Source organism: Acomys russatus, chromosome 21 (genome assembly GCF_903995435.1).
Source record: "Acomys russatus chromosome 21, mAcoRus1.1, whole genome shotgun sequence".
NCBI classification, from domain to species: Eukaryota; Metazoa; Chordata; class Mammalia; order Rodentia; family Muridae; genus Acomys; species Acomys russatus.
In genome coordinates, this window is record NC_067157.1 from 52,045,106 (window position 1) to 52,064,839 (window position 19,734).

Consider the following 19,734-nt stretch of genomic DNA (forward strand, 5'->3'; position numbering starts at 1 on the left):
CCCTCCATTTATACACCCAAGGCCATTTAGAACTCATACTTAGGCACATTAAGACTTTAACACTATCTATAATAAGTCAAAAAATTATGACAATAGTAGTTTTATTTATTACGTAGGAGTAGTATACTAGTAATGTGAGTGTGACTTCTCTCTCCTGCCTCTTAGAATAGCCACCTGCACCGTATTTGCTCCTCTTCTCACAGGGTGATGCGAGCTAATATAACATGTCGGCGATTAGACACAATAAGACAAATTAGCCATTGTGGTACAGTTAGTAGGGCTCTATGTGTAAGGAGATGTTACTAGAACAAAAGGACCCTCAGTGAGCCAATCTGATGACTCAGAAAGTTCCTGGGTGACGAACAAGTGGGCAGGATATGCACACCAGGTACACTGGATGAAGGCATCATTCATATCTTGGGGAGGATGGGGTGGGATAGCATCAGAGTCCGTTATACTTTGCAGAACAATGAGCACTTTCATTACGAATTGTTTATTTCTGGAATTTCCCCCTTAATTTGGGGGGAATACAGGTCAATTACAGGTAATTGAACCCAGGAAAGTTAAACTTTGGATAGAGGGGGACGACCACACATCTAAGACAAGGGCAACCTAGGGACGAGCGTTTATTTCAGACATGTTTACTCCTGAAGACACACGTATATTACACACCAATCAGACACAGACATTTTACTCACGGGTATACATATGTGCTTTGTATTTGAATATCATAATTGTATTTTAAGTGTTTATTTTATACTCTTGATCTGACATTAGTTTTAAACGAGGAATTTTCTTGCTTTTTTACAGACAATCTTTTTCTTCTGCTACCCCTAATGGGTGTGTATGAGTAGGTTTGAAAGTGTCTATGTGTACCTGTCTCTACATGTGGGTTGTGGCCTCCCGAGTGTTACAGATTAGGGCTTAGGAATTAAAAAAAAACCAAAAAAACAAAAACATGTTCTAACTCATTGATGGTTTATATACCATGACATTATTTGTTTTTTTGTTTTTGTTTTTGTTTTCCTATAGGAGCTTTTGGAGCTCTGACTGCCAAAGCTCTCTGTTAGAATACATGCTCTCCATTTGCCATATATAACAAATAAAATATGCTAGAAGAGAGATCCCCCTATGACCTTACAGCCTGTTATGTAGTCCAGACCTCAAAACACCAAACTAAACAACCTATGGTATCTGTAGAGCACAGGTTCAGAAAGTCTACATTTCATCATCAATGAAAATAATAAAAATTTGTAGGAAATTACTCATTACTGATTGACATGTTACCTAGACCTTTTGCTTTTGAGACTTAAAAAAAAAGCCCAGCATTTCTTATTCAGAGCAATGGTTAAAGTGGATGATAATTTGGTCAAGCAAAAGAAGCATTCAGAATGGTGCAGGTTTTCACTCAGAGGAAAGAATTTGCCTTTAAAAACACAGATAGATAATGCTGAGTCAGCACTGGCACTAGTGTGAGGCCTTGCAGGCGCTGGCTGGTCTTAGATGCTGGTGTCTGTTCTCCACCAGGCTCTTTTTGAAGTCAGAGGAGAATCTGTTCTTTATTCTGCTGAAGAAAAAAAAAAAAAAAAAACCAACAAGGATTTCAATTCAAATTCCAGAAGACCTTCTTTTGCCGGTTTAAACCTATCAGATCCAAATATCCTTTGCCCGATTATAGAACTTTAGTTGTTAATCAATTCCTACAGTGCCCGTGGTTTTGCAGGCAAGATGGGTGAGGGCTCATTGGCACACAAGGTACACACTAATGGGAAAGAAAACCAAACCAGGAAGCCACTAAGTGAACCTCAAGGCATCAGACTGGTGCTGGCGGGGGCTGCCAGTGGGGGCTGGGAGAGCTTGCACAGCAAAATGTGTTTCCAGTGGTTCTACAGTGGGAAGGTCTTAAGAGCAAAGTGTGAGCCGGTTTGAACCCTGAGAATTCTCTGTGTTTGCCGACAGCCTCACCCAGACTTCTCTTCATCTCACAGGAAAAGAGACACAGCTGTGGGTCTACACCCCTTCCTTCCTTTGGAAAGGACACCAGTTGGGTTGAGTGAAGGCACATGCTGATAGCCTCATTTAAACTTGATTACTTCTTTAAGGGCCCAACACTACAATACAGTTCTGTTCTGAAGTTCTGGAGTTAAGACATTACCATATGAATTTTGAGGGATGCAATGACATGCAAATTATTTGGGCGAAAAAAACTGCACAGTAATTTTGAAAAAGCAGATGGTGGAACCTGGTGATAAGACTGCACCATCAGGCTGAGATAGTGAAGTGACATGAGAAGCAGGATAAGGAACATTCTAGAAAGTCCTAGAAGGTTGGCCAGGACTTCGAGTGACTCTGAGTCTGGTCACTCACCCAAATATGAAAGGTTTAGACTGAGAAGTGATAACTATGTAAAAATATACTTCTTGGGCAGCAGCCTTGACTTCTCTCTCCCCACCTGGTATCGCCCTCTTCTGATCCCAGGGAAGTGATGTCTTCATCTGTTCATTTGCTAGAACACTGGCTTTTATCGTTTATCTCAGAATTCTTCACTGCTGTTTTAGCTTCTTTGGCACTTGGCTCTGGAGTAACAAGGTCACATAGAGGCAGGCCTCTGGGGTCAGGACTGTGCCACGCCCCAGCTTTGATAGTGATTAGCCCACCGATGCAGCTGGGCCAATTATTCTGTATTTGCCAACATTGTATATTGGAAACCACGTTAGAGCCTAGTCAATCTTAGTGCAGAACATGCTTATATCTATTTTAATAATTCCTATGGCTTCCTACAAACCCAGTCCTGTGTGCTTTCCCCCCATGCTGTGGAGTTGAAGTAAACCCAGAACTGACACTAAGTTTTTTTGCTTCATGTCATCTTTGTGTTATATTTTAGTTATGAAGGTTGTTCATGCTTTCAGTAGTTCAATGATAGCTTGATCTAAGTTGGGTGCGGTGTGGACCATTCCTCTCTGGCCTTTGCCATCAGTACTGTACTCCAGATGCTATAACCCTTTGGTTATAGCTGTTGACCTTTGAGCTGCTCCCTTAGTCCAGGAAGAGGGTCTAGTGGTGTATGTCTTACACACCAGGCAGTCATGATGATTGGCTCATTTGCTAGCCCTGCCTCCTACTTTCTAACTGCTAGACCTTACCACAGATCTACAGTTAGGCTAAAGTTGGTCCCTGCTTAACCTGGAGTTCTGAACTCCTCTGTCTATTGGAAGAGTGTCTTGTTTCTTCTGTCTTTTACACCACAAGCTTGCTTCCAGGCTTTGTTAGGCCCTACCTCTGTGGGCCTTTCTCCTTGTTTCTTTTCTCCTTTAACCCAGACATGCACTTGGAGCACCTCCCTTCTCTGAACTGCCTTCACCAGTCTCACCCCGACCACCCACTGCTCGGTGCTCCCTCTTTGGCCCCTCATACCTGGACTAGGGGAGAGAAATAAAGAGCTAAGCTGATCTGTGTTGTCTCAACCATCACAACTGTTTCTCAGTCTGGGTCCTCAGTGCTGGTTCACAGAATCTGTCTCCCTACACAGTTAGCTGTGTCTTTCCCAAGAAAGCTGCCATAAAAGGTAGCCACTTCCACCAGCTTCCTTCCTGGCTTGTGCTGTCTCTTTTCTGCCAGGCATTTTGCTCTCCTGGGGTGACATACCTCATCTTCCTTGGGTGACTTCCATCTCCCTTTCTCCCTGATTTGGGGACAGCTGAGTCACTCCTTCTCTTGAAGGATAGCTTCACTCACAGAGTGTCTTTAAACCACAATGAGACCCCAGGGAGAATTTGGGGTTGGATTCCTCATTGGAGCCTTTCCTCCAGCAGCCTCCCTGATGCCTGGTTCAAAAGGTTGACACATACTCTTATACAAATAATTTGACACTGAAATAACTTAACTATGAAATTATGAAAAACCAGTTTAACCTCTTCTTGTTGACTTACCTGGTTAATTGCTTTTATTTTGTGGTTAAAACATAATGTTTGAGGCTGGATAAATTATAAAGAAAAGAGGTCTGCTTTTGGCTCACGGTTCTTGCCATGGGAGTGGCTGCTTCTAGGCCAGGGCCAGAGTGCCTGCTCTGTGCTTGCTCATGCGGCCTTGATGAATGTTCTAGAAGGACCTCTATGGTTTAATAAAAGCCAACACTTGTTTGGAAGCCAACAAGTGGGACCATGGCCTGGTCTTTCTCTGACCCTGTGTCTGCCAAACACTTTCCTTTCAAAGTCTAAAAGTGAAAAAAAAAAAAAAAAAGTTTGGGACTGTCATCCTGGACTATATTATCCAGGATCCCTGAGAAATCTGATGCCAGTATGGGAAAAACACCTCCTGCCTATCAAACCATTTATAAACTGGATTTTTACTACAAATGGGGGACTAGGTGAAGCTAGCTGAAGGAACCAAGCCCCCATTCAACAAAGTCAGGCCTCTTATTTTCAGAAAATACATGCCTTGTTTTTCATTCAACACCCAGATTGAAGCAAATGAAGGAATATTTCTGTGAAAACTACCTCAGAGAAAAAACAGAACTTTGAACGGGGATATGATTTTCCCTAGAATATTTCACACAAGTCCCTCTTATCCTTCATAGTCTATGATCCTGTCCCCACGCTGTCTTGAGGGGCCCGGAAGCCTCAGCTATTAAAGTCAGGGAAGGATTACCGCCCCTTTGCCTTTGATGCCCTTCTGAGTTGCCAGGAAGTGTGGCTGGAAACTAACACGATACTGGACGAATCCACGGCAGCTGTGGGGTCTGAGTCACCCATCAGGAGCATAGAGAGATTTCACAGTTGGCTACCCTGAGAAGCCACATGATCCCAGAAACAGGAGGGAGCCAGTAGGCTGGACTTGGCAAGGGCTAACCCTGATCTCTTTTTACAAGTGAAATAGTGATGTTGCTGTCAGAATCACATGGATATTAGTGTCCAGCACTGGTCTCTTGGATGTATAGATAACGGCCACTAAAGGGGCACAGAAATATCAGGATTGTCTACTCTGTGTGAATCCCAGGGAAGGTCTGTGGCTAATGAAAACCCAGACATATCCACGCAGGCAGTTGGAGAGCCTCTTGCTTCTTGCCATACTATCAAGGGCTCCCTCACTGACCAGCGCAGAATCCTCTACTGTCAATGCATTGCAATTTGTGGGTGACTTGGCATCTTGCAGCATAGCAGGACCTCAGTCCCACATGGTGAAATAGATGCTGGCACTGATAGAGCCACTGATGTTCAACTCTGGTGGAGCCAGTAACAAAGCCACCCACTGACTAACAGACTGCATCCTGATTGTGGTTTATGGAGTCACTCAAACTGAGGCCCTCAGGAACCTGAGTCCACAGGCCATGACCAGGAACCAGCAGAGGCATGAGAAAAATGGACACCTCTAGTGGGAGTCCCTTCTCTCTGATCAGGCACCAATAATGTTTATTTGTAATTGTAAAGCAAATACCAACAAACTCAAATGTGATCTTGAGAATTTTGAGATAAAACCAGTTGTGCATAAACAGCAGTACTCTCGGCTTTGTGGGGCGACTGAGGTAAATTTCTTTGCCATCTTGTGCAAACCTTGAGGAAAATTTGTTTAAGTGCTCAAGTGCTGCATCCTGAGTGGCCCCAGGGTAGTGCAAGGTGTTTGCCTTGCCTCTGACTGACGGCTTACTAGATGTCAAGAGCCAATTCGAGGATTCAGATTCTGGAAGCTTGGCACTGTCGTGTGTGTGTGTGTGTGGTCACCTCTGACTACAACCTTGCTTTCTGTTCTCTTGATGGACAGGCTTCTGGTAGCTTCCTCCTTTGAGGACACCCTAGAAGTAGGAAGGAGGGTCTCTGACATACTCCACAGGCCCAGTGAGCCAGAAGAAGAGCCCTGTGGGAGTGTTTGAAGTTAGCTTTCTGTCCCTCATGAAGGCTCTTTGGCTTCCGTAACCTGTCATGTTCCACCTGGTATCTGTGAACCTGGAGGATGTCAGGGTTCCCCTCTCTTCTTTCCCCCTTTTCAAAGTACTGCTGTGCTTTTTAGACCTTCTCCTCCTTCACCTTCTCCAAATGCTTTCCTCACTCCAGGCACTGGCCAGGAGGCACTGTTCTGGTGTCTCTGAGGGTGGCAGGATGTCTGTGTGTGGCCTTTCTGTACTTTGGGTTCTGAGTGATTCCTTGGCCAAGCCAGCCAATGCACCCAATTACATGGTGGTCCAGGGACTTGGATCTTCATCTGATGGTCCTTTCTTAGAGCATTGAACTTTCCTCTAACGTGAAAGAGACAGGGCAATGAGTAGGCCTCAGTGGGACAAATGTAACTGGCTGACTTCCCCAAGAGCAGCCAGACCTTGGGGATCTCAACCAACAGTATAAGGAGGTGAGTGTGACTCCTGTTGTACCAGATCTTTTACCTGAAGCATCAGGAGGCACCGTGGTCTTTTCCCACTGTGTTTATGCTAGTGTATAACGAGTGTTATGCTGATGTTATACAGTGCAAATTAGTATATAAATTAAATATGCTAGCGTTAAAGCAGTATTTAAACTAGTGTGGCTGCAGGGATGTTCACAGTGCAGCCACCAGGGGCTTCTTAGTCATGGCTGTGGCACAGTGAGCGAGCACTACAGATCCAACAGCGGAATCTAACTCCTGCTCAGTGCCTGTTGCCCATACAGCTCTGAAGTGTCCCCGTGACCTTTGCGTCTCAATGTGTTTGTCTGCTACCGGTGTTTATTAGAGGGATGTATTCCTAGTGAGTGATAGTCTGATAGATCCATTCCAAAATAAAGAAATTAAAGGACATTTTTGTTATTACTAAGCAGTTGGGCTTATTTAAGTACCACCCCAATACTCATTTAGTAAAGAACTGAAAGTATTGAAGTCATTTATTGGTGTGGACACTGGCATCACAATGGGCGGTGTATATAAACATGGTCCTCAGGATTGTGTAGTGACTGTAGTGTGTATAAGCATGCCATAAAACATGCACACAATGGAATCACCTGACAGCGCATTTCCCAGAGTGTGTTTCTGTGTTAGTAACACACAATTGTATCATAAATACTGTGTATGATGAAGGGCTTGGTGAATCCATTCAGAGATGGTTCAGGGGTCCATGTCTGAATTTTCCCAGGAAGAATGGGTTCATGGGATATAAGCTGGTGAGGCAACTGTCGTAGCCAAAGCTATCCCAGGGCTCGTTCTATGGTCTAGGCTAGCCTTCAGTTCATGGATACCTTTCCAAGTGCTGGGGTTACAGACATAAGCTCTGTACCTGGCTGTTATACACAGTCACAGAGAAGAAGGCTATGACGTAGCCGAGGAGTGCTCTTGGAGTCACCCAGGAAGATGTAGTCCCTGAGCCCAGAGTCTGGGTTAGCCTGATGTAAAAACCTATCACATTTAACTAGCAGAGAATTATACCTGGGCAAAACATTGTATGGAATTTTTGTCTTTTTTTTTTTTTTTTCATGGTAAAAAAAAAAATGATTGATTCCATACAACTTCAGAAATGTGCTCACTTACAAATCAAGAGGAACAGTCCAGTCCTGCCTGGCTTTCTGGTCTACAGCCAGATACCACTTGTTTTGTTCTATGCCTGGCAGTGGGGACAGTGTATAACTGTCACAGGTTTTCTGTGACCCACCAGCCCTACCTATGACTTACCTGACTCTGTTTTGATGAGACTGATGTGGTGTAGAGGTGGGAGAGGGTTGGAGTGGCAGAATATGTCCTGCCAATTCTGAAATAAATACACCCTGCCCTGGTGGGTGTGAGCCTGATTGCTCTTGGCAATTGTGACTTCCTGTTTTCAAGATAAAAGATCTACAGAATTTATTAGAAAAATTCAGAGCACTTTTGTGAGGCCGTTGCACACAGCTTAGAGAAAATACTTAAATAATTTAATTGCAGATGAATTCTAACCATATGGACTGTTTTCCTGGTGCGTGTATGAGCTTTAGGGAGGCTTCCTGGATAGTCTGCCAAAGATAGTTGACAGTGCACAGAATCCAAAATATTAAAGAAAAGAAAGTTTTAAGGTGCTTGAAAATCAAAGCCTAGAGAGATGGCAGGGGGTGGGCTGTGTTTGAAGGGATGGGCTCTCTCTTTGAGGCTTTTACCCACATTCCCATTGTCCTGGGAATAGCCTCTGGCCAAAGTCCTCTCTTCTGCATGAGGAGACAGCAGTAAGGGGGGGGGGGCTACAGTGTGCCCACTCTGTAAGGAGCCTAGCTAGACCCAAAGTCTTGTTTCACACTCATAAGCAGAGGACACTGGGTAGCTGGTGAGAGGGAGTATGGAGTGAGTTTAGACAGAGAAGAGTATTTGATCAAAATGAGTGGGTCCCCATCCTTGGGTGACACTGAATAAAGTCCCTGTGGATATCTTAACTCTTATGTGGACAACCAGGAGGGAGATGGGAGGAGGTCTTCCCACTCTCCCCCCTCCAAACCCCAACTTTAAAGTTCTATCTAACATAGGTCATTGTGTTGGGTTATCAGCTGTTCTGGGTTCCTGAACCCATTCTAGAGCCCCAGATTGAATGTTGGCTACTGCTGGTGGCAGGAACGACGCAGTAAGCTGGGACAGCTATCATCTCTGCCATAGGCTTGTGTGATTAACATTTGATGGGACTACTGGGCATGGGAGCTCCAGGCAGGATATACAGCACAGCCAACAGACTTGTATGGTCTTGACGAAGCTCCTTGTCCTGTGAACTTCATTCTTTCCTCTGTTGACCCCATTGCCATAAAATTCCAAGGGGCTTACCACTACTCAGCATTTTGCTAATGAGTGCAGCAGTTGCCAAATGAGGCTCTGTCTGTCCCAAGTAGAAACCAGCAGCTATCCTCAAGGACAGAATAGTCCAGGGAATACCAGGTCTCTTTCAAGTTGCATGGCTGGGAGGACTTAGGGATGGAAAACAAGTGCAAGCCAACACTGTCCTATGCAGCAGCAAATGCCTCTCCTGGACTCACAGAGAACCCATGCCCATTGGGTTTTGCTAGCTTGTTCCATTGGATTACAAAAAAATTTAACTTTTGTATATTGGGGAAAACTTTTGTTACAACCTATATATTGTTCTCAGATGCCTTCAAGGAAGGGTTTCCAGTGGCTCATTAAGTAGCTCTGGGCACCCCACAAATGGATGGTCCTTTGCTTAGATGTACAGCATTGGAGATAAGACATTGCAGAGCCCGAAATGGCTATTCATGCATGTTGGTGAAGCCGACTCATGGCATTCGTTTTCAGATATCTTCTGAGCTTGGAATTTCTAGTCTAATAGAATTATTCAGAACTGGTGCTGGAGTTAATGTAGATGGCAAGGAAGGGATGCTTGGGAGCAGTTGCCTGATACAGTTAGAGAGATGCACTTTTGCTCAGCAGCATCCTCAGCTGAGGGCTGTTAGAAATGAGCAAACGTTGTGGTCACATGATTCATAAACCCTTGTTCCTCAACATAGCAGTTCTTACTTGAAAACAAACAAACAAACAAACAACAAGCAAAAAACAAAAACAAAACTCTAAACATTAGCTACTGTCTCCAGGACACACTACTTTGAGAATGGGACCATTCCAGGTCAGTAAGAAAGCCTGAGAATAGTGACAATGGTGGGGCAGAGCCAAAATTTGCCAGAGGAACAGGACTTACATGGGGGTGGGAATAGAGACTGCAGGTTGAAATAGGTTAGTCTTTGGCTCATTAAAGCAAGGAAAGCCATCTTTTCAACAGCACAGAGGAAAAGCCTTCTGGGGGCCAGTTAAAAATAGCTCCTAATGACTCCGCTGTATTTTAATAGTTACCTTTAGCCCTTGCCAGAGAGTATATAGCCCGTCTAGCATAAAGAGGGTGAAAGGAAGTAGATGAAAAGTGACATTATAAAGCTTCCAAGATCTGTGGCTGGCAGCCCTACACATGGAATGTTTTCATTTTAAGTTCACAAGACTTCTTGGCATGAAACACAAGCCCATGTGGATATAACCCACCCTGGAACTCAACAGAACAAGTTACAAAAAAAAAAAAAAAAAAAGCGTTTTAAGCCCAATGATTAATTGATGAGGGCTCAATATGAGCCAAGGTTTTGCATACATAATGTAAACTCCATAAACTCCATGTGGTACACCCTTTAATCATTTCTATGTGTCGCGTCCCTTTTAAGAAAAGGAAGTGCCCAACAAGCCTTTGCGGATGCGCATCCGAGCCTCAGACGACAGACTGTCCGTTGCATGGAGGGCGCCACGCCTGTCCGGAGCCAAGAGTCCACGCAGATCTCGTGGTTTTCTTCTGGGCTATGGGGAAAGTGGCCGGAAGATGAATTATGTCCCTTTGACCAGAGATGAGAGATCACATGAAATTAAAAAGCTCGGTGAGTTTGAAATGACCTTCTGTGGCATGCTTCCGTCACGTTGGTATTTGGAACCTCGTTCAAGACAGAACACTGTCCAGCTGAGCAGTGCATTTCCCAGCTGTGCCCTGAGTTCGCTGCGTTTCCCCTCCCTATGGCAAAATACCCCATTAGGGCAACTTTTGGCAGGAAGGGGCAGTTTTGGCTCACAGATGAGGGGACGGGGCCCAACAGAGCACAAGGCATGGCGGCAGGAGGCTCTGTGGTTGCAGAAGGTGCTCCCGCGACTCCTCAAATCTTGGCCTAGTAAGAAGCAGAGTGAACCGGAAGTAGGGCCCCCTCTAAACCTCCCAAGGCTTGCCTCTGGTGATGCACTTCCTTCAGCGAGCCTTATCCTGTAAAGGGTCTACCACCTTCCACTGTGCCACCAGATTAGGGCCAAGTGCAGAAAGGCATCAGCCTGTGGGGAGGCTTTTTACTCAGGCTATATCTCTTTGTCCCGTCCTGTTGTGGTCTCCATCATATTAACGTTTGTTCAGCGGCAGGACCACTCTGTCTTGTCAGTTGTTTCTATACACAGATGCTTTGAGCCAGGACACTTTTCCAGGTGTGAAGTGTGGTGGGGAGGGAAAACAATCCCCCCTTTATGGTCCTGTATTCATAGCAAAGGTAGCATTAGCTATGGAAAGCCAATGGGCACATTTGCTGGCATCAGGGGAGACTGTGTGGTCTATGTTAATAGGTCACAGCCTTTCTTGGCAAGCTAGACAGGGGTGCAAACCATGTCCTGAGGAGGTGCTGCTAGGCCCCGAGAAACTGCCAATGGTCACATCGCTCTTACCCTTGCCCCATCCCCTAATCTACCTGATGAACTAGACGAGAGTCAGGCTATAGAGAATCAGGGTCCAGGGTGCCAGGGTTCTGGCAGCCCATCTGTCTTGTGCTCAAATCAAGTTGGAAGACCCCTGAGTATGTACCCTGCCACTTGCTCTTTTACCATTGATAAGTGTTTGGGTCCCTGTGGTTCATGCTGATTTTATTTCAGTTGAGTCATCCTGTTGAGTCAGGACTCAACCAAGGAACAGGATATGGCTTACTGGGCCTGTTCAGAAGAGTCTAGTAAAATATCTGGTCTCGTCACTAATAGAGTGCCTCTCATGTTCTTGCAAACTCGATGGTATAGACAGTTAAGGTGGAGGCTCACATCACTCAGGGGCATGGAGGCCAGAAGTGGAGATTGACATTGTTGGGGACAGAAGCTGGGGTGGGAAGGAGCAAAAGAGGCACCCCACAGGCCTGTGGCAGTGTCTAAGAGTGTAACACAGGGAAACACACATGGTACCTCTTGTTTGGTATGTCTGTCATAAAAGCTAAGTTCTTCTCCAAGATAGGTAAGGGGCATGCAGAAGACAGTAAGAAGTGAGAGTGGTATCAGCACGCTGAAGGAAAAGAGACTCACAGCCAGGCTGCGAGGCACAGTGATTTGACCAAGCTCAGGGAGCAGCCCTGGGTGAGAGCAGCGGTCTGGGAAGAAAGCCTAGTGGTCAATATTGCTGGTTTGCTGGGCGAGCTTATCGGCTAAGGGCATAAGTACATCCTTATGGAGTCTAGGCAGACAGTCCTATAGTCCCCAGGACCCTCACCCAGTCCTGGCTCCCAGGAGCACACTGTAGGGTGAGCAGCTGGATTTGAACTGGCGAAGACTCTGGGCAGATAGCCACATTCCTTTTTCTGAAGTATCCTAGAAGTCTCTGTTTTGTCAGATGCTGTGTTCAGCCACTTGTTGGACCTCCCCATGCCCCTCCCCTCTTCCCTTTTCCCTCTCCCCCTGCCCCCTCCCCCCAGAGTGTCTGTCAAGCCTCTTGATTGGGTGTTTCCAGCACAAGACAACTGTGTAGTATTCTTTGTATCTCCACGGTCCCCACAAGGCAGCATAAGCCCCTCTGAACCACACAAGGCCTCTGAGCCATCAAAGCCCAGGGTCCAGCAAGAAGAAACCGAGTGCCTTTCATCTCCAATGACAGAGAAATGTCAAGAGAGCCAAAGAAGCAGAGGGAGAATCCAGGCTGGGTGTGCCTTGTGAAGAGCAGATGTGGGGAAAAGAGACTCGGTGGTGTGAAACAGCAGAATAATCTGGAATCTCTTCAGTCCTTCTTTCTTGAGCTGCCCTTTCGCCACCCGATGGTCACATCGTGCAGGCTGTTCAGCGTTTTGATGATGTGGACCAATCTCTGCCCAGCTATTGAGTCAAAGAGCAGGGAGACCCTTTGCCTCTCCAACACTGCAGGAAAGTGGTGTTCAGGCAGAACGTTTCCTTTACAAGTCTCCCTCACAGTGTGCACTAAAACAGAATTGGGCATCCCCCTGCCCTTCGTGCCTGGGCCTGCTAGTTTCTCACATCTTCGGCAGTGCACCCCTGCTCACCTAAGATGGCATGATCTTGCTCCTTTGCTGCCTAAACTTGAGCAAACTTGGACCTAAGGTGCACGTGAACTCTAGGCTCAGTATGACCACACAGGGCAGGCCCTTCTTGGGCTTCTTCTACAATGTGTTATCTTTTGAATTGTCATTTCGTCAACCTTCCCACAGTAGGCTCCTAGGAAGAGAAGGCCTGAATAGAAGTTTGCCTCAGGACAGGGTATGGGATGAGGGTGTGGGGTCTGCTGTGTCCTGGAAGCCTGTCTTTGCGATTTGTTCTGCAGAGGACCTGAACTCTGTTTGCCACAGAGATGCCACTGGCCATTGGGGCCTCGCAGGAAGTGGGCACACACTGAGGAACTTTAGGGATTGGCTTGAGATCCATCAGTAATGAATCCCACCCCTAGCTGATCACTGATCACATTATCGGTGGTCTCTGAGGCAGTGGGATCTCTGGGATGTGCAGCAATGTGGAAGTGGTAGCTGAAGTGGGAGGGGCCTCAGGACTACAAGAGATGACAAGCTCAGACTCCAGGAAGGGATGGCAAATGATGGAAGACCAGCAAGTCTGAAGACCTTCACAGCAAGATGCCAGATGGGGGGCCCCTGGGAAGTGAAACACAAAATCCTGCGGCATATCCTCGAGGCTGGGAATGGGGCCAGCCAGGGACTGCACTGATGGGGTGTGTGCAGGGTGCCCTGGGCTCATTGGGCAGTGATGCTGGTGTCAGTAATAACCAGAGAGGAATATGCATGTGGGGCTGGGTGCTGTCTGTTGTGTCTCCGTGGTGGCTCCTCCGTCAGCTGAAGTTGTTAAGAGCCCTGGGCCTTGAAGTGATGTAGAGCTGGTTACAGGACTCAATTACTCTATAGCTTTGGCAGTCATCTCATCCCTCTGAGCCTGTCCTTACCCACGAAACAAAGACAGTGATAGGGGCCCCTTTGCATGGCATAGTGACTGAATAAAGACATGTGAAATGCTTAGCGTGGTTGGGACAGGGGCAGAGGAGGGGCTATCAGCTGTATAGGGTTCATAGGTTCCTGGGGATGGAGGACACTGTCCCATGTCCTGCTCTTTGGTCCACAGCCTCTGAGTCGGTGTATGTGGTCTCCCTACAGTCCACGAACTCCCAGGGGCAGAGTCAGCCTGTCTATAGGGCTGCCCTCACAAAGCGCAAGAAATCAGGTATGTTTCCAAGGATGCAGTTGGTGAAAGCGATGGTCTGGTGTGAATGCTGTCTTTCCACATGGTGCTGGCTGTAATGAGATGGTGGGATTGGCATCCCTCCTGAGGCTATTTCATTTGTATCACACAGTCATTACTAACATAGAAAACAGATGGCTTTTCTAACAGTCTGTCCCAACTTCCCCCACTTAGGTAAAATTCCATATTCTCTTGGGGGAAAAAATGGCCCATCTGAAAAACAAAACAAAAGAAAGAGACTTACAAGCAAAGTTGAGGACACCTTGTGAATCTTAATTAGAGACCAAAGTCAGATGGCGAGCTTTGGGGCTGTATTTTTTTTCTCTTTGATGACAAAAATAATTCTCAGTAAGAAATTGGCAAACCCAACTCCATCTTGTATCTGTAACAGCTAACCTGCCATGCAACCACATACACTAACACGGGAAGAACACTGACTCCCATGAGATTCATAACCATTGTTTAAAGCAGCATTTTTATTTAGCACCACAATCTCTGATGAACAACAGAGTGAACGTTTCTTTCCCCTGACATGTATCTGCTCATGTACTTATTATTTCTGAGAAATTTACAGCATGTAATGAGCAAACACTGAGTTTCGTGCAGTGCTTTCTACCAAGGTGTAGTGACCCCTGGACACTCTTCTGCATGCTGGTTGGCTCAGGCAGCTTTTAAAGCGAACTGCTTGCCTCCCAGGCTATGGTTGGGGAAAGCGAGAGTGGAGATTTGCCCCCTTTTATACAGACAAAATGATCACTTAACTTTCTGCTCATCTCATCTTACCCTAAAATCAAGCACGAGCAACTAAAAGTTAGGCAGGGCTTTGGCGGGAGGAAGTCAGTGCGGAGCCTATGGTACGAAGCGCCCTTTTGTGTGCCCGCTGTCATTGCAGAAGAGGATGGCCTGGATGTGCCTGAAGACATCAGTGTCAGGGTTATGTCATCTCAGTCCGTGCTCGTGGCCTGGGTGGATCCTCTTGTGGAAAAACAGAAGAGAGCTGTTGCATCAAGGTACACACACGCATTTCTTATCCGAATGTGTGAGAAATACAGCTTCTCTGGTCTTGGAATGAGTCCAGTGATTTGTTTTCTAATTTTGCAAAGACTTAGTTATTTTACTTTCTGTGCTTGAATGTTTTTGCTTGCATGTGTGTGTGCCGTGTGCATGACTGGTGCCCACAGAGACAAAAGGCAGGCATCGGAGCTTCTGGAACTGGAATTACAGATGGTTGTGAGCCACTATATGGGTGCTGGGAACCAAGCCAGGGTCCTGTGGAAGAGCCCAGCTCTCAACCACTGACCCATCTCTTTGGCCTGATTTTATTTTATATTTTTCTGTATGGGTGTGGACCCCTCTTTTGCTGTTGATGGTCCAGTACTCTGTGGCCATCAGTTTTCTGCAAATAAAATAGGCCTTGGAGTATCGTTCATAGGACAGGACCTCACACCTCAGCAGCTCCATTTTGTCTTACATGCGGAAATGTCCTGTTTGTTTTTCCTCTGCCTCGTTTATGTACAGTTTCCCTCTGTGAAGAGTTCACTGTGGGAGGAGTCTTATTGAAGAGTCAAGGCAGAATGGACTTTTATGGAGAGTGGCAGATGTTTGTCTAATGTCACACACATAGCCTCTCAGTAGACATTAGCTGCTCTCTGCTGTGCCAGGTCCTGTTTGGTGTGTGTAGTAACAACACCTTCTTTTCTCTTTGCTCATCATGTTGTCCTGGTCTGTCTTTAATACCTATTTGTTGTAGCAACAGAAAAAAAAAAAAAAACTAAAAAAAAAAAAAAAAATCGCCTTTTTTTTTTTTTTTTTTTTAAATGTGCACTGGTGTTTTGCCTGCATGTATGCCTGAGAGTGTTGGATGCCTGGGAACTGCAATTACAGACAGCTGTGATTTGTGAGCCGCCATGTGGCTGCTGACCCAGGGTCCTCTGGGAAAGCAGCCCATGCTGTAAACCTCTGAGCCATCCTACCAGCATTCCCTCTTTTAAAAATATATTATTTTTATTTTAATTTTTGTGTGTATGGGTGTCTCGCTTGCTCACATGTCTGTGCATCAACTACAAGAACGGTGAGCATGGAGGCCAGAGAGGATGCTGGGTCTCCTGGAACTGGAGTTACAGACCGCCGGGTGCTGGGAATCGAGCCTGAGTCTGTTGGAAGAGCAGCCAGTGCTCCTAAAAGCTGAGCCATCTCTCCAATCCCTCCCTGACAACCCCAAGCTTATCAGGTCTGAATAATCTTTATGTGAGCTTTATGTTTTTCCACATTGCATAGAAACCGGTGAATATAGATTTAAAAAATTGTTCAAAGACTTCATAGTTTATACAATTAAGAAGAAGCAAAGATTTGGTGGCCTGGCTATTGTGTGTTACGTTTCGAGCCTATCTACAGCAGGAAAGTGGGACACACTTTAAAATAAAAGAAATATAATGTATATAAACTGTGATCTGTGGTAGATGCAGGATGGCCGTGCTAGTCTGCAGGTAGAATGACGCCCGTTTCTACTGAGGAACTCAAATGGGACACGTCCCCGATTACCTGTGGGCTTTGGCTTCCAACATCTTGGGAAAAACCAGGGGAAGCTGGATTCTCCTCAGAAGAACTGCTTTGTTCATTATTTTACTGTGTTATGTCTTCAACTGATGTCTTCTCCTAACATGAGTGTGTGTGTGCATGTGTGTGTATATGTGTGTGTGAGTGTGTGTATATGTGTGTGTGAGTGTGTGTGTATGTGTGTGTGAGTGTGTGTATATGTGTGTGTATGTGCATGTGTGTGTGAGTGTGTGTGTATATGTGCATGTGTGTGTGAGTGTGTGTGAGTGTGTGTGTATGTGAGCGTGTGTGTGAGTGTGTGTATATGTGTGTGTGAGTGTGTGTATATGTGTGTGTGAGTGTGTGTGTGTGTGTATGTGTGTGTGTGTGTGTGTATGTGCATGTGTGTGAGTGTGTGTGTGTGTATATGTGTATGTGAGTGTGTGTATATGTGTGTGTATGTGCATGTGTGTGTGAGTGTGTATATGTGTGTATGTGCATGTGTGTGTATATGTGCATGTGTGTGTGAGTGTGTGTGTGTGTGTGTGTGAGTGTGTGTATATGTGTGTGTGAGTGTGTGTGTATGTGAGCATGTGTGTGAGTATGTGTATATGTGTGTGTATGTGCATGTGTGTGTGAGTGTGTGTATATGTGTGTGTATGTGCATGTGTGTGTGAGTGTGTGTATATGTGTGTGTGAGTGTGTGTGTATGTACATGTGTGTGTGAGTGTGTGTATATGTGTGTGTGAGTGTGTGTGTGTGTGTGTGTGTGTGTGTGTACCAGTTACTGTCATTTCTTCAGCCCATGTGCACATACATCACAAGGAAATTAGGAGCTGGAAATTTCTGCCCACCTCCCCTTCTTATCCTTTTGTCATCTTTGGTCCTTGGAACACTGGGACATTTTTAGTCTTGGACAGCAACACACTCTATATTTCATGGCTGGGACCCTTGCTACAGATTCTTAGACTCAATGATATAGTCCAAAGTTTAGATTTTTCTCTCCTGCTTACTTTTAAAAATCACCACTTACATGGAAAGACAAACAGCAAGGGCTCCGGGACTCAGCTGCAAAGACTCTGGTCCACAGGGTGATGCTGTGCTGTGTTTTCTCATAGACAGTACACAGTGCGCTACCGCGAGAAGGGGGAGTCGGCCAGGTGGGATTACAAGCAAGTCTCTAACAGGCGTGTACTGGTGGATGGCCTGATCCCAGACACAGTGTATGAATTCGCAGTCCGGATCTCACAAGGTGAACGAGACGGCAAGTGGAGTGCATCCATCTTCCAGAGAACACCGGAATCTGGTTTGTGTCCGAAATGGCCTTGGGGTTTCAACTGAGGATCACTCCTAACTGAGATGTGGTGCCATTCAAGAAGTCAGTGGTGACACATGGCAGCATGGGCAGCTCTTAAAGTCTCACTGTCTATAAGTCTTAGTAGACTTTGTATGTATAATTAGAGTTGGAGCTTGGGTTTATAACCATTAAAAGGGAGAGCGAGATATATAGGAGGCTGAGGAGCAGGGGTGTTGGGTCCATGTTAGGACTCTGACAGCCCTTTTCGATCCAAGTGTTGTTCAGTCATGCCAAACCCTTCAAGTGCCAGTGTATAGCATACATAAGTTGAAACTGTAGCCATTGATGTCTCTAAGGGCTTAGCTTTTATTGTACAGTCTTCCGGAAGCTAGGGTTATATTTGAGTTTGGAGAAAAGGTTTTCTGTAGCCAAGGCTATCATTCAATAACGGTTAATGCTGCATTTTCACAAGTTGTATAGACTGGACATGGCAGCGCGTGACTCTTATCTCAGAACTTGGGATGCAGAGGCAGGTGGATTGACGTGGGTCCGAGGCTAGCCTGGTCTACATATTGAGTTCTAGGTCAGCCAGGGTTAAGGCCCTGTCAAAAACAACAACAATAAAAGTCATACTAAAAGGATGTTGCATATTTTGAACTTCTAATACTACAATATTTAGCTGGAAGAAAAAAATTATAATTCTTAAAAGCCTGCTTCTAAATATGTCTAAACTTGCTGTAGAGGTTGGCGGGAGTGACTTCATGAAAAGCTGGTGTAGAGCCATCTCATGTTCATCAAAATGAGCACACTGTCTCTTCAGCAAGTAGTGTGTGAGGGGCCTGTCTCTGTTTCCATTCAGGAGGCCCCTGAGAGCCTTGTGAAATGTCTGATTCCCTGTCATTCTGTAGCTCCCACCACAGCGCCTGAGAACCTGAGGGTGAGGCCAGTCAGTGGCAAGGCCACAGCTGTCACTGTATCCTGGGATGCGCTGCCAGAGTCCGAGGGGAAAGTCAAAGGTAGGTATCTCCTCCCTGCTCTCTGGGTGGCCTTTCTGAGAAATACCTCTTTGGTGACTCTGACCAAAACCAAACAAACAAGCAAACAAACAAACAAACAAAACAAGAAAACTAGACAAGTGAAATGCATAGGGAGGTGCTCGCCCCGGGGACACAAAGGCTCATGAAAATCGACATTATTTGACATCTAGGTAGTCACCTGCCAGTTATTCTTGTCATTTTCATATAGGCGGGATCGTCAGGATAGACACCCTGGAGATGTTTTTTTAACTGCACCATGTGCTATTATAACCTTTATACCCTGTGTTAATTCTAGAGCTTTCTATCAAGTCTGAGAGATCCTGAAAAGAGAAGTCAGTAGAAGTCTGTTTGGACTATAAAGATCTTTAATAAGACCATAAATACTTTTTAACAGGGCTGAAAACCTTAAGTCATAATTTCCAGAAAGTGGATTTGTTCCCTAAATTGGTTTATTTGGGTCAAGGAAATAATGAAAAATTAGTGAGGAAAAAAAAAAGATTCTGGAGCTTTGAATAAAAATAGAAAGAGATATGTGCAAATAATAAAGTTTGATAGTAGTCTTTTGGGACTGCTAAATAAACACAGGAATCTCGCAATTTCGATGTTAAAGCACCTTTAAAAGTTTCAGAAATCTGGACGTTTGAAAGACTCATGTTGGATTTTACCTGGCTTTGCCCACAAATGTGCCCTCATGGTAGGGAACATGGAACCTTTATTTAGAGAAAGGAATCTTTGTTGTCGTTAGGTTTGGAGAAGGAAAATTTAAGTCTGGTACACCCAAAAGCCATGAACACTTTGGGTAGGCTTAGAGAAACCCAGAAGGCCACTGCCAGGCTCCTTTGAGAATTTCCTGATGGAAACTATTGAGTGGTTTGGTTTTTTGCATTCAATTGTAGCTTAGCTTGGCTCACGTACAGTGAGTAGGTCAATGGAGCT

The 19,734-nt window shown here is 45.5% G+C and overlaps 1 protein-coding gene across 1 annotated transcript in view; it reads left to right on the top strand.

Annotated features, from left to right (window-relative positions):
* Positions 1 to 19,734, top strand: part of Fndc1 (fibronectin type III domain containing 1) — an 82,376-nt gene that overhangs the window by 24,880 nt on the left and 37,762 nt on the right. Inside the window, exons 5-9 of the mRNA XM_051164091.1 lie at positions 10,122 to 10,328; positions 13,813 to 13,911; positions 14,822 to 14,939; positions 17,583 to 17,770; positions 18,670 to 18,777. Of these exons, the coding sequence (XP_051020048.1) occupies positions 10,122 to 10,328; positions 13,813 to 13,911; positions 14,822 to 14,939; positions 17,583 to 17,770; positions 18,670 to 18,777 (720 nt within the window). The remainder of the gene's footprint in view (positions 1 to 10,121; positions 10,329 to 13,812; positions 13,912 to 14,821; positions 14,940 to 17,582; positions 17,771 to 18,669; positions 18,778 to 19,734) is intronic.